Source organism: Chrysochloris asiatica, unplaced genomic scaffold, assembly GCF_000296735.1.
Source record: "Chrysochloris asiatica unplaced genomic scaffold, ChrAsi1.0 scaffold00037, whole genome shotgun sequence".
Lineage (NCBI taxonomy): Eukaryota > Metazoa > Chordata > Mammalia > Afrosoricida > Chrysochloridae > Chrysochloris > Chrysochloris asiatica.
Genome location: NW_006408555.1, coordinates 16,610,326 through 16,622,817, shown reverse-complemented (window position 1 = coordinate 16,622,817; position 12,492 = coordinate 16,610,326). Strand labels below are relative to the sequence as shown.

Genomic DNA, 12,492 nt, shown 5'->3' with positions numbered 1-12,492 from the left:
ATCAATGTAATGAAACAAGCTATATGAATGGTTGAATGTGAAGCTGATGATGTGCCCTGTAAACTTTCACTCAATCCAAAATAAAAACATTAAATAAAAAGAAAGAAAGAAAGCAAAGGGAGCCAGACACCAATGTACAGGGACTCTAGGACTCAGACAGTAGCACGGAATAAAGAATTACTGGTTTTTTTGCCCAAGGAGCTGACAACAATGAAAACCACAACAGGCCAAAAGACAAAACAGGAAAATGATGTTGCTTTCTGTGACTTTATTCTAAATGTTTACTTACTTCTAAATGACGGTGGGCTGAAACAGATCTATGGGTTCTAGATGTCTAGAAAATTCTACAGAGAAACTTGACTACAGAAATAAACCCATGAAACAGAAACTACAAATCCAAATGTCTTCAGGAAAGTCACACAAGTGAATGAAGCAGGTCAGGAGGACAATGACAAGTAGCACTGGACACAGAACCTGCTGGCCACAGCACTTCCCTCAAGATAACTACCACAGAGACACACGGGCCCAACTCTTCCATGTTTTCCAGAAGAAAGAAAAACTCCACATTTCGATGTCAGTCTCCCCATGTTTACACATTGGTAGCTAATTCAGTATTTTAAGACTTGAAAAACCAAACAAAGCCTATGTGTGATTCTCCACTTGGGTGTTTGTGTGGTGGTGCAAGGTTTAATGTACATCAGGAGGCAGAGGGACCACATGTCTTCCAAACATGTGGATTGATAGGATTGGGGAAGGAGGTTAAAAGGGAAGAAGGATTTATAGGATTGGGGGCATGTGAAAGATTCCAGGAATTTCAGAAACTTCATTCCTGCTATAGCCCTCAGAGTGGGGGTTAACTGCAGACTTATCTAAGGGAAAAGTAGATAAGGATTAACACTAAAGGTCTCTTTCCTTGTAAGATGAAGTTGTTTTATAAACCAACTGTGGCTTCCTTTCCTATGCTTGGAATAACTAGCCTTTCCATTCCCCCGTTTATTTGTCTATCTATTCCCACTCACTCTCTGGACTCAATGTTGCTGTTAAGTGATGTGGAGTCTGTTCCAACTTGCAATGACCCTGTATAGGGTTTTTGAGGTATTGCTCATGGGTTTGAACTGTTGACCTAGAAGTTAGCAGTCCAGAGCTTATTCTACAGCAAAGTCTTCTTTGACATCTTTTTCCTGCATTTCTGCTGTTATAACTCCATCAAGTAGTAGTTGCTGTTTACTTGTCTGCATTCTTCTCTAAATTTTGTTCAGTGAAGGAAAGCAGGGGTTTTATCTGTTCTTCCCCTTCATAGCTTCTGGCTTAGCCCAATGACTGAAACTCAGTTAAGGGTTCAAGATTTATTGGTTGAATGAATTGTGTACCCTAATAAAGATCATCACTACCACCACCACCACAACAGTAAAGATCATTAGGATATTTTGCTTGATTTCTTTACATGATTCTATATATAGTTTTTTAATTTATTGTGAATCGAGTGAACATTTACAGAGCAGATCATCAGTTGTACATTCAGCAAATCATATACTTTACTTCATTACAATGATTACAATCCCCTCCATGTATCAACAATAGTTAACAGTGGTGGTGGTGGTTATATGCTGTGAAGTTGGTTCCGACTCATAGCGACCCTTTATTGGGTTTCCAAGGTTGTAAATCTTTATGGGAGCAGAATGCCTCATCTTTCTCCCACAGAACAGCTGGTAGTTTCTAACTGCTGACCTTGAGGTTAGCAGCCCGACTTGACTTGTAACCACTATGCTACCATTTACCTCAGTTTTCTTTAACTCTTGCATTCCTCCTTGTGTCTCCTGCTACCTTCATCTTTCCTCTGCCAACCTCCCTCTTGTTGTATATTGCCTGTCCTCTCACCCATGTTAATATGTGTCTACCCTCTACCCCGTGAATAATTCCCTTTCCCCAACCTCTCGGCCCCTGGTAACCATCATAGAGAGTGTTTCATTTAAACAAGAAATTCTTTTCTTAACTTTTTACAACAGTCTCCACTTGTTCTTGACCTCTGCATGTTGTCAATATTCAAGTCCTCAGTTAAACGTGACAGGATCAAGGGCCTGGGTACACCACCGACACAGTCCTCTTGGGATCTGCTCCCCTCCATAGCCTAGAAATGTATCTAAGATGCTTCCTGATTATTCTCAGGGAGGCAAGTTGTAGAATCCACTCATGCAGGGTCATGCTGGTCTTTGGATTATGGCCACATCATTGAGCTGATACAATCTCTGGAACACCTCTCCTACATCATCTCTTGGCACCGGCATTGATTATGCATTTAAACCTGCTAGGTTCTTTTCTGGCTGAATGCTACTGATCTTCCAGTCAGGTTTGATGAGATACCAAGAGACACATTAAAGTTAGCGCAAAGGGAAAAAAAAAGGGGGGGGGGGGGCGCCAGGGGTAGCTTTGGGAATTTGGCTTTACTTCCAGGTCTCTCTACTCATCCACCTCATTCTGTGTCCACTTGCTGCCTTCTCCTCTTCTTATTTGAATTGGAGGGAGATGTTCTTTGTAATTTCACTTAGCAAATGGCTTATGACATGTCCTGACTCACCTCATCCTGATGAGACTTTTAACCCATCAGCCAGCCTGCTGGCCCAGCCACTTGATTTTCAAATTCCAAATTTCTGACAGTAAACTCCGCTTGACCCAGCTGTTCAGTGGGCTGTATGCCAGAGCCTTGCCCAGGATGTGGAGTGTCTTTGAGACTGGTGGCAACTCATCCAAACACATAATACACAATATGGCAACATAGGCAGCAGAGACTGTGGGCAGAATTGTTGTTGTTGTTGTTAGGTGCCATCAAGTCAGTACCAACTCATAGCAACCCTATGCACAGCAGAACAAAACAATGTCCGATCCTGGGCCAACCTCACTACTGTTGCCACACTTGAGTCCATTGATGCTGACATTTGCCAATCCATCACGTTGGGGGTCTTCCTCGTTTTCTCTGATCCTCCACCTTACCAAACATGATATCCTTCTCCAGTGACTGGTCCCTTCTGACAATATGTCCGAAGTATGAGAGACGAAGCTTGGCCATCCTGGCCTCCAAGGAACACTGTGGCTGTACTTCTTCCAAAATGGATCAACTGGCTCTTTTGGCAGCCCATGGCACTTTCAATATTCTCCCCCAACACCATAACTCAAAGGCATCAATTATTTTATGGTTTTCCTTATTCACTGTTCAGCTTTCGCATGCATATGAGGTTATTGAAAATACTATGGCTTGAGTCGGGCACACTTTAGTCCTCAAGCTGACGTCTTTGCTCTTCAACACTTTAAAAAAGTTGTGCAGTAGATTTGCCTAATGCAATATGTCATTTGATTTCTTGGCTGCTGCTTCTGTGAGTGTTGATAGTTGATTCAAGAATGAAGTCCTTGACAACTTCAATTTTTTCTCAGTTGGTAAGAATGTTGGTTATTGGTCCAGTGGTGAGGATTTTTGTTTTCTTTACATTGAGATGTAATCCATACCCAAGGCTGTGCTCTTTCATCTTCATCAGTAAATGTTTTAAATCCTTTCCATTTTCAGCAAGCAAGGTTGTATCATCTGCATATCGTAGGTTGTTACTGAGTCTTCCTCCAATCCTGATGCCACGTTTTTCTTCATATAATGCAGCTTCTTGGATTATTTGCTCAGCATACAGGTTGAATATGTATGGTGAAAGAATACAACCTTATCGCACACCTTTCTTAATTTTAAACCATTCAGTGTTCCTATGTTTTGTTCAAACAACTGCCTCTTGGTCCAGGTACAGATTCCTCATGAGCGCAATTAAGTGTTCCGGAATACTCATACTTTGCAATGTTGTCCATAGCTTATCATGATCCACACAATTGAAAGCCTTTGAGTAGTCAATAAAGCACATGTAAACATCTTTCTGATATTCTCTGCTTTCAGCCAAGATCCATCGGACATCAGCAATGATATCCCTTGTTGCATGGCCTCTTCTGAATCCTGCTTGGAGCTCTGGAAGTTCTCTGTCAATGTATGCTTGTAGCTGTTTCTGTATTACCTTTAGTAAAGCTTTCTTGCATGAGATATCAAAGAGATTGTCCGGTGATTTCCGCATTCTGTTTGGTCACCTCTCTTTGGAATGGGCACAAATACAGATCTCTTCCAATCAGTCATCCAGATAGTTTTCTGCCAAATTTCTTGGTAAAGATGAGTGAGTGCCTCCTGTGCCGCCTCACTTTCTTGAAAGATTTTAATTTTTATTCCATCAATTCCTGGTGCCTTGTTCTTTGCCAGTTCTTTCAATGCACCTTGGACTTCCTCCTTCACGATCATTGGCTCTTGATCATATGCTGCCTCTTGAAATGGTTGAACATTAACCATTTCCTTTTGGTACAATGACTCTGTGTATTCCTTCCATCTTCTCTTGATGCTTTCTGCATTGTTCAATAATTTGCCCAGATAATCTTTCAATAATGAAAGTTGAGGCTTGAATTGTTTTCTTCAGTTCTCCCAGCATGAGAAATGCTGAGCGTGTTCTTCTTTTTTGGTTTTCTGATTCCAGATCTTTGCACATTTTATTATAATATTTGGTTTTATCTTCTCGAGCTGATCTTTGAAATTTCCTGTGGACAGAATAGATTCCTTTAAAAGGCCATGTGGGGAGGACTAGAGCGGAGAGTGACGTGTCCAGCTGATATGAAGTGAGGGGAGAAGCCCAAGAATGCCCATATTTGCATATAGTACCCATTTAATCTAGCTTCAATGGTTGGATGATCAGAACTCGACTAGAGGAAGAAAGAAGAGTGGGAAAAGAATGTAATCCGCTACAATTTGATGAACTTGACCTATACTTATGAATGTTGTAGCTTTAAAAAAGGGGATGAATCTTTATAGTAAGGATCATTCCCACCCTCTCTGCACACAAGGTTGACAGGGATGGGCAACTTAGACACTGACTACCCAAAAAGGGGGGAGGGGGGGAACTATAAAGGCATGAGGTGATTGTATTACAAGTTTTCAAGAGAGAGCTTAGTTTTAGAGGGTGCAGGGGAAGGTAGAATTTCCACTGAGTGGTTTTCAACCTGTCTAGATGGGACTGGTGAAAGGAGATTGGGATAAGACTCTTGTGATTCATAGTGGATAATTGCTATCAGGACTGATTGTGAATGTTGCAAATGTAAAGATAGATGTTTTGTAACAAAAGGAAGGGAGTTGATCTTGCAATCCAGGAGCGGAGGTCCCTGGGACCATCAAGGGAGAAGAGCAGAGTGAGGGACCCTATCCAGAGGAGCAATGGCACCAGAGGTGGTGGCAGAGATGATGATGGGGAGAGATGGAGCTGGGGACTCTAGATTCAGGGAGGGAGAGGGGCTGTGTGCTGATGGCCGGGGGGCAGGCTTGCAGGGTGTACCTTTTGGTTGTTTGAATGGTTATATATTCCTGAGTGCTTCAGTGTACATTTAAAAAAAAAAAAAAAACACAGGGATTGGATGCAAATGCTGTTGAATGATGATGCATGGAACGAAATACGATTGGATGAATGTAAAGCTGATGTTCTCCCATGTAAACTATCACTCAATTCACAATAAAAACTTTAATAATAATAATAAAAGGACATGTGGGCAGGACAAACAGACATTGCCATGTTGATACAGCCTCACCTACAGACTGGTACAGGCACTGAATATAGAAGGCAGGGCTTCACTGCTCACGTCTCCCATCTTGCCCCTGACAAAGCTCTAAGAGCACATGGAGTAAGCAAACTAAAAGGGCCTCTTACCAGTCTCTTCCTAATTGTCTTTTTAGGTTGTATTCCAGTTCACGCCTTTGCATCTAGACATCACAGAATCATTCTGGACTTTCTTAATCCCGGAACATAACATCAAAATCCCTTTCCTGCTGGTAGGCAAAACCACGGATCCTCTCATCTCGCTGGACCACTCACACCTCAACTTCAGTTGTCTCCTCATTGGTAAGTCTGCTCTGTCTGTTTATATTTAAATTTAAGTTGGCATTACCTGGATGATGGGTCCAGCAGTGAGCTGTAGGAACGGACATGGGTAGAGGACATTTCCTGGTACCTTCCAGAAGCCTGCAGGGCTTTGCTGCCTTTCTTTCACAAAACCACAAAATGTTTACTTCTCAACCAATTTTCCATCAAGTAACTTTTAAATACAAACACTAACAAGCTAAGGAAATTTTGGAGCCATGTTGAAGATTGCAGGCCGTAGTTATGTAATTAAGTATCCTCCTTACCGTGTTCCTTTAGCACCTGGATGGACATAGATATTTATCTGTGCCCCAGAGTATGAGGTCTGTTTATTTCTTCATCTGTACCACCATGATCAGGTTTCACTGGCAGTCTTTCATGGGTTTATTCAGTTCCACGAATATAAACGAGCCCCTAGTATGAACCAGGTACTGTCTGTGGGCTGGGAATACATCAGTGGACAAAACAACCCTTCTGCCCTCCTGATGTTCATAATCCAGTAATAGGAGGCAGACCACCAAAAAATAAATAGGTGAAGTTGATAGTATGTCAGAGGCTGACACTTATGCTTGAGAAGAATAAAGTTGGGTGAACCTTAGTGGGCAATGAGTTTTTGGTTATAAAAGAGGAATAACTCAGAAATGGAGGTGAGAGCGGCGGCACAATTTTAAGAATGTGGTCGATGTCTCTAAATTGTATGTGGAGAAGCTGCTGAATCGGAAACTTGTTTTGCTGTGTATATTCTCAATAGCAACAAAATCGATCAATTTTAGGATGAAAATAAATGAATACAGATAGAAAAAAGGAAGAAAGAAAGCATGCGGGGGTGGGGGCTAAGGACTAACGGCATGACAGCAGTTAGTGGACTTTGATAACAGTGGTCAAAGAGAGTCTGAGCAGAGGCCTGCAGGAAATAACGGAAGTGATAGCCAGATTCCTTATAACTCTACAAATCTAACACACACACACACACACTTGGTTATTGTGAGTTTCTGTTGAGTCAGTTCCAACTTATGGCGATCCTGGTGTGGTTCTGTAGGATAAACACTAGACTGCTCACCTCAAAACTACCAGTCATTCCTGGAAACCCTATTGTTGTTGTTATGTGCCGTGGAGTCGGTTCCGACTCATAGCGACCCTGGTACAGGGTTTCCAAGGCTGTAAGTCTTTACGGGAGCAGAATGCCTCATCTTTCTCCCGCGGAGCAGCTGGTGGTTTCGAACTGCTGACCTTAAGGTTCACAACCCGATTCGTAACCACTATGCTACCAGAGCTTCTTTGGAAACCCTATGAGTCAGAACCTACTTAAAAACACCAACCACGTAGAGTAAGCAGAACTAGTCCTTAGTGTTTTCTAAACTATGTCTTTTTGGAAGCAGATCACCAGGTCTGTCTTCCAAGGCAACTCTAGGGCATTTGAACTGCCAAACTTTCTGTTATGTAAGTCAGGCACTAACTATCTGCGCCACCCAGACTACCTCGTGTGTACATTAAACACATGTAAATTTCCACGCTAGTCAAACTCTGAGGTGACCAGGAAAAGATACAGTCTTGTAAGGTAGGAAAAGAGTCAAAGTCACCACACTTTTTGATACTTCATGCTATTTTTTTTGTATTTATAACAGTAACTTCTTTATAACATAATCAATGTGATTTTATATAAAGAAATTTTAATAATCTCTCCTCACTCATCCTATTCCACCCTTCCCTTTACACCAAAGGAATATGTGTTATTTCCATACAAAGATTTTTAGTAATTTTACGTTTTCTTAACAAGTCCATGAAGTCATACCATGCATCAGTATTTGAACTTTTAAAAATACCATGGACATTTAGCAGATATATACGTGGGAGCTTCTAAATGTTCATGGACAAATGGAATTAAAAGATACTAGAAATTTTCCAAGAATTCTTTGAAACCCCTCAGACACGCGCATTAACTACTATTTTTAAAGGCATAAAATTCGATACTGACTGGAAATGATGGGCTGATTTTTATTTTAAAAATCTTATTTCATTTTTCCTTTGTTGTCATTGTTGTTAGGTACCATCAAGTTGGCACCGACTCAGAGAACAAAACACTACCCAGTCCCACATCAACCGCACAATCATTGTTAATCCTGAGCCCATTGCTGCCGCCACTGTACCAATCCATCTCGCTGGAGCTCTTTCTCTTTTTCTCCAACTCTCCACTTCACCAAACATGATATCCTTCTCCAGGGACTGGTCCCTCCTGATAATATGTCCAAATTATTGAGAGATGAACTCTGGCCATCCTGGCTTCTAAGGAGCACTCTGGCTGTATTTCTTCCAACACAGATATGTTTGCCCATGATACTTTTCATATTCTCCGCAGGCACCATAACTCAAATGCATCAGTTCTTCTACAGTCTTCCTTATTCACTGTCCAGCTTTCACATGCATATGAGATTATTGAAAATACCATGGCTTGAGTCAGACGCACCTTAGTCCTCAAACTGACATCTTTGTTCTTTAACACTTTAAAAGGGTTATAATGCAGCAGATTTGCCTAATGCAGTATGTCCTTCTGTTTCTTTACTTCTTCTATGAGTATTGATGGCTGATCCGAGCAAAGTGAAGTCTTTGACAACTTCAGTGTTTTCTCCATTTAGATGAATGTTGTTTATTGGTCCAGTGGTGAGGATTTTTATTTTCCTTACATTAAGATGCAATCCATATTTAAGACTCTGGTCTTTGATCGTCATCAATAAGTATTTTAAGTCCTCTTCGCTTTCAGTAGACAAAATTGTATCATCTGCATATCACAGGTTGTTAATGAGTCTTCCTCTAAAGATGATGCCACATTTTTTCCTCATATAATCCAGCTTCTTGGACTATTTGTTCAGCATACAGATTAAATAAATATGGTAAAAGAATACAACCCTGGTGCACACCTTTTTTTTATTTTAAATCATTTGGTGTTCCCTTGTTTGTTCAAACAACTGCCTCTTGATCGAAGTACAGGTTCCTCATGAGCACAGTTAACTGTTCTAGAGTACTCATACTTTGCAATGTTTTCCATAGCTTGTCATGATCCACACAATCAAAATCCTTTGCGCAGTCAATAAAGCATAGGTAAACATCTTTCTGGTATTCTCTGCTCTCAGCCAAAAATCATCTGATGTCAGCAATGATACCCTCATTCTATGTCCTTTTCTGAATCCAGTGTGAATCTCTGGAAGTTCTCTGTCAATGTGTGATTGCAGCCATTTTTGTGTTATCTTTAGCAATATTTTACTTGCATGCGATATTAATGATATTGTCTGATGATTTCTACATTCCGTTGGGTCACCTCTCTTTGGAATGGGCACAAATACAGATCTCTTCCAGTTTCTTGGCATAGATGAGTGAGTGCCTCCAGTACCACATCACTTTGTTGAAAGATTTCAATTTGTATTCCATCAATTCCCAGTGCCTTGTTCTTTTCCAGTACCGTTAATGCACCATGGACTCTTTCCTTCAGTATCATTGGCTCTTTATCGTATTCTACCTTTGAAAGGGTTGAACATTGACCAATTCTTTTTGGTGCAGTGATTCTGTGTATTGCTTCCATCTTCTTTTTTTTGTTTGTTTTTTGTGTTATTACTTAACTTTTTTTTTTTTTAATGTTTTATTGTGAATTGTGTGATAGCCTACATGGGAGAACATCAGCTTTACATTCATTCCATTATCCATCATTTCATTGACATAGTTATCACCCTGTCCATGCATCTTCACCCAACCAAGGGGTATACCCTGTAAGCCTGCACCCCCACCCACCACAGTCCTCAGCCCCTTTCCATCTCCTGATCCCAAGCCCCCAGCCCCACCATCTCTTGACGTTGTTTTCTCTGCCTCCATCCCAGGCCTCTCTGCCTCTCTGGGTAGGATTCTGCTCTTGGCTCTTCTCTATTGATGGTCCCAGGGTCCTCCGCTCCTAGACTTATAAGTTAATCACTCCCCTCTTTGCTACAAAATGTCCATCTTTAGATTTCCAACCCTCACAATCAGTCCTGATAACAATTATTCACCATTGCATCACAAGAGACCCAGCTATATTTTGTTTCATCAGCCCTTCCTGGACAGGCTGGACACCACTCACTGGAGACTCTACCTTCCTCCATGCCCTCTGGATCTAGGTTGCTTCCATCTTCTTTTGATGTTTTCTATATCATTCATTATTGTTAGGTGCCATCTATTTGATATCGACTCATAGCAACCCCCTGCACAACAAAATGAAACACTGACCAGTTCTGGGCCAGCCTCACAAGTGTTACTAAATTTGAGCCCATTGATGCTGCCACTGTGCCAGTCCATCTCGCTGGGGGTCTTCCTCTTTCTCTCTGACCCTCCACTTTACTAAACATGGTATCCTTCTCCAGTGACTGGTCCCTCATGATAATATGTCCAAAGTATGAGAGATGAAGTCTGGTCATCCTGGCTTCCAAGGAACACTCTGGCTATACTTCTTCCAACATAAATTCGTTTGCTCTTTTGGCAGTCCATGGTACTTTCTATATTCTCCTCCAACACCGTAACTCAAATGCATCAATTCTTCTATGGTCTTCCTTATTCACTGTCCAACTTTCGCATGCATATGGTATTATTGAAAATACCATGGCTTGGATCAGGTGTACCTTAGTCAGGTATGATATGTTCAAGGTCATAATTTGGCTCTCGTGGACTTCTTTTAATTTTCTTCAGCTGCAGCCTGAATTTGCATATAGGCAATTGATTGTTCCACAGTCTGCCCCGACTTTGTTTTGGCTGATGATATGGAATTTTTCCATTGTCTTCCCACAGATGTAGTCAGTTTGATTCCTGTGTATTCCATCTAGTGAAGTTCATGTCTTTTATGTTGTTTTAAAAGATGTTTGCAGTGAGTAAGTCATTTGTTTTGCAAAAATTCTATCATGCAATTTTCAACATCATTTCTATCACCAAGGCCATATTTTCTAACGACTGATCCTTCTTCTTTGTTTCCAACTTTTACATTCCAATCACCAGGAATTATCAATATATCTTGATTGCATGTTTGATCAGTTTCAAACTAAAGAATTTGGTAGAATTCTTCAGTTTCATCATCACTGGCTTTAGTTGTGGTTATGTAAATTTGAATAATAGTGGTATTAGCTGGTTTTCCTTTGGATATTATCCTATCATAGACAGTATTATACTTCCAGAGAAATCTTTACATGTTCTTTTAGTCAGCTTTTAAATATATTTTTTAAACAATTTATGGGAAAGAACCTTAAAAAAAAGAACACTAGTAAATCCATGGTGTGTATATATCAAAATGTGTTCAGTAATTCACCAATCAAAAAACATAAAGGTTATAACCAATTTTTTGGCCACATAATTAATGCTACAATAAACATCCTCATACTTTTGTTCTCTATCAATAGGTGAGGTTTCAAAGGTGGGTTTAATAAATCAAATGACCTGTGTATTTGGCATTTTAATAGATACTCTCAGATTATTTCCTCTTAAAATTATAGTAGTTCCTATTCCCAACAGCAAAGTTTGGAAGTTTCCTTACTAAGGGTTCTGTTCAGTTTGTGGAATTTGGTAAATTAGTAAAACAGTGAGCATTTACAAGCACCCCAGGAAGTGCTGTAGAGATTCAAATAGATGCCATGAGGAGATGACAGTGCAGTGGGACGGTATGTCAACAGTTATACATAGGCAAAAATACACAGGGTTGAGGAACAAAAAAGATGGCGGATCAGGTGGACGTGTAGTAAAGAGCTCCACCAACAACAACACAGAATACCCGACCAAGCAGGCTCAGGGGCTGGTCCCAGAACTCTGAACCACATATAAAGGAATACTTAGAAGGTTGGAAGACTCACAGCTGGGGGAATTTGTGGCAGAAGCAAGAAATCTATTGCTTTCTAGTCCGAGACACTTGGCTGCTCCAGGAGCCACCATCTTGGGTGAGACCAAGCTGGGGAAGGATCAGAGTGGCCACAGACGCCTGGCAGAACCGCTGAGATAAAGGTGTGGACATTCCTTTCTTTTGGTATGGTTCATTGGTCCCTTGCTGTCTGCGCACCTCCATTCTGGTGATTATAGAGGTGCCTGAGCGAGTGGGCACCCCAGCCCCACCCTCGGAGGTTTCTACTACGCATGCACACAGATCACCTCAAAATTTAAAGAGACGGTTTCTAACTAAAACCAAATGGCCATAGCCAGCCCTGAACTGTTTCCAACTAGAAAAAAGGCCTGAATGGGGATTGTGGAGTGGGACAAGCAGACAAAAGCGGAAATAGACTGAAAATTAAATCCTAAATTGCATCAAAACGACCAACAGTGGTATCTTGAAACTTCTCAGGAAGAAGAGTGAAAAAGGAAGCTCATTTCCTGATCACATCTACCTGGAGACATTCAGAAAGCATAAAAAATACCAAAATACATACCCATCTCAGTATTAAGTCCACAGATAACACCTGAAGATGCCCAAAAGACAGAAGCAGATGACCATATCTGCACATGTCCAGAAACGAGATAAAGTGACTGA

General features: G+C 41.0%; 1 protein-coding gene across 1 annotated transcript in view; it reads left to right on the top strand.

Moving 5' to 3' along the window:
- HYDIN (HYDIN, axonemal central pair apparatus protein) overlaps positions 1–12,492 on the top strand; it is a 402,001-nt gene that overhangs the window by 352,442 nt on the left and 37,067 nt on the right. The window contains exon 71 of the mRNA XM_006860316.1: positions 5,789–5,954. Coding sequence (XP_006860378.1) covers positions 5,789–5,954 — 166 coding nt within the window. The remainder of the gene's footprint in view (positions 1–5,788; positions 5,955–12,492) is intronic.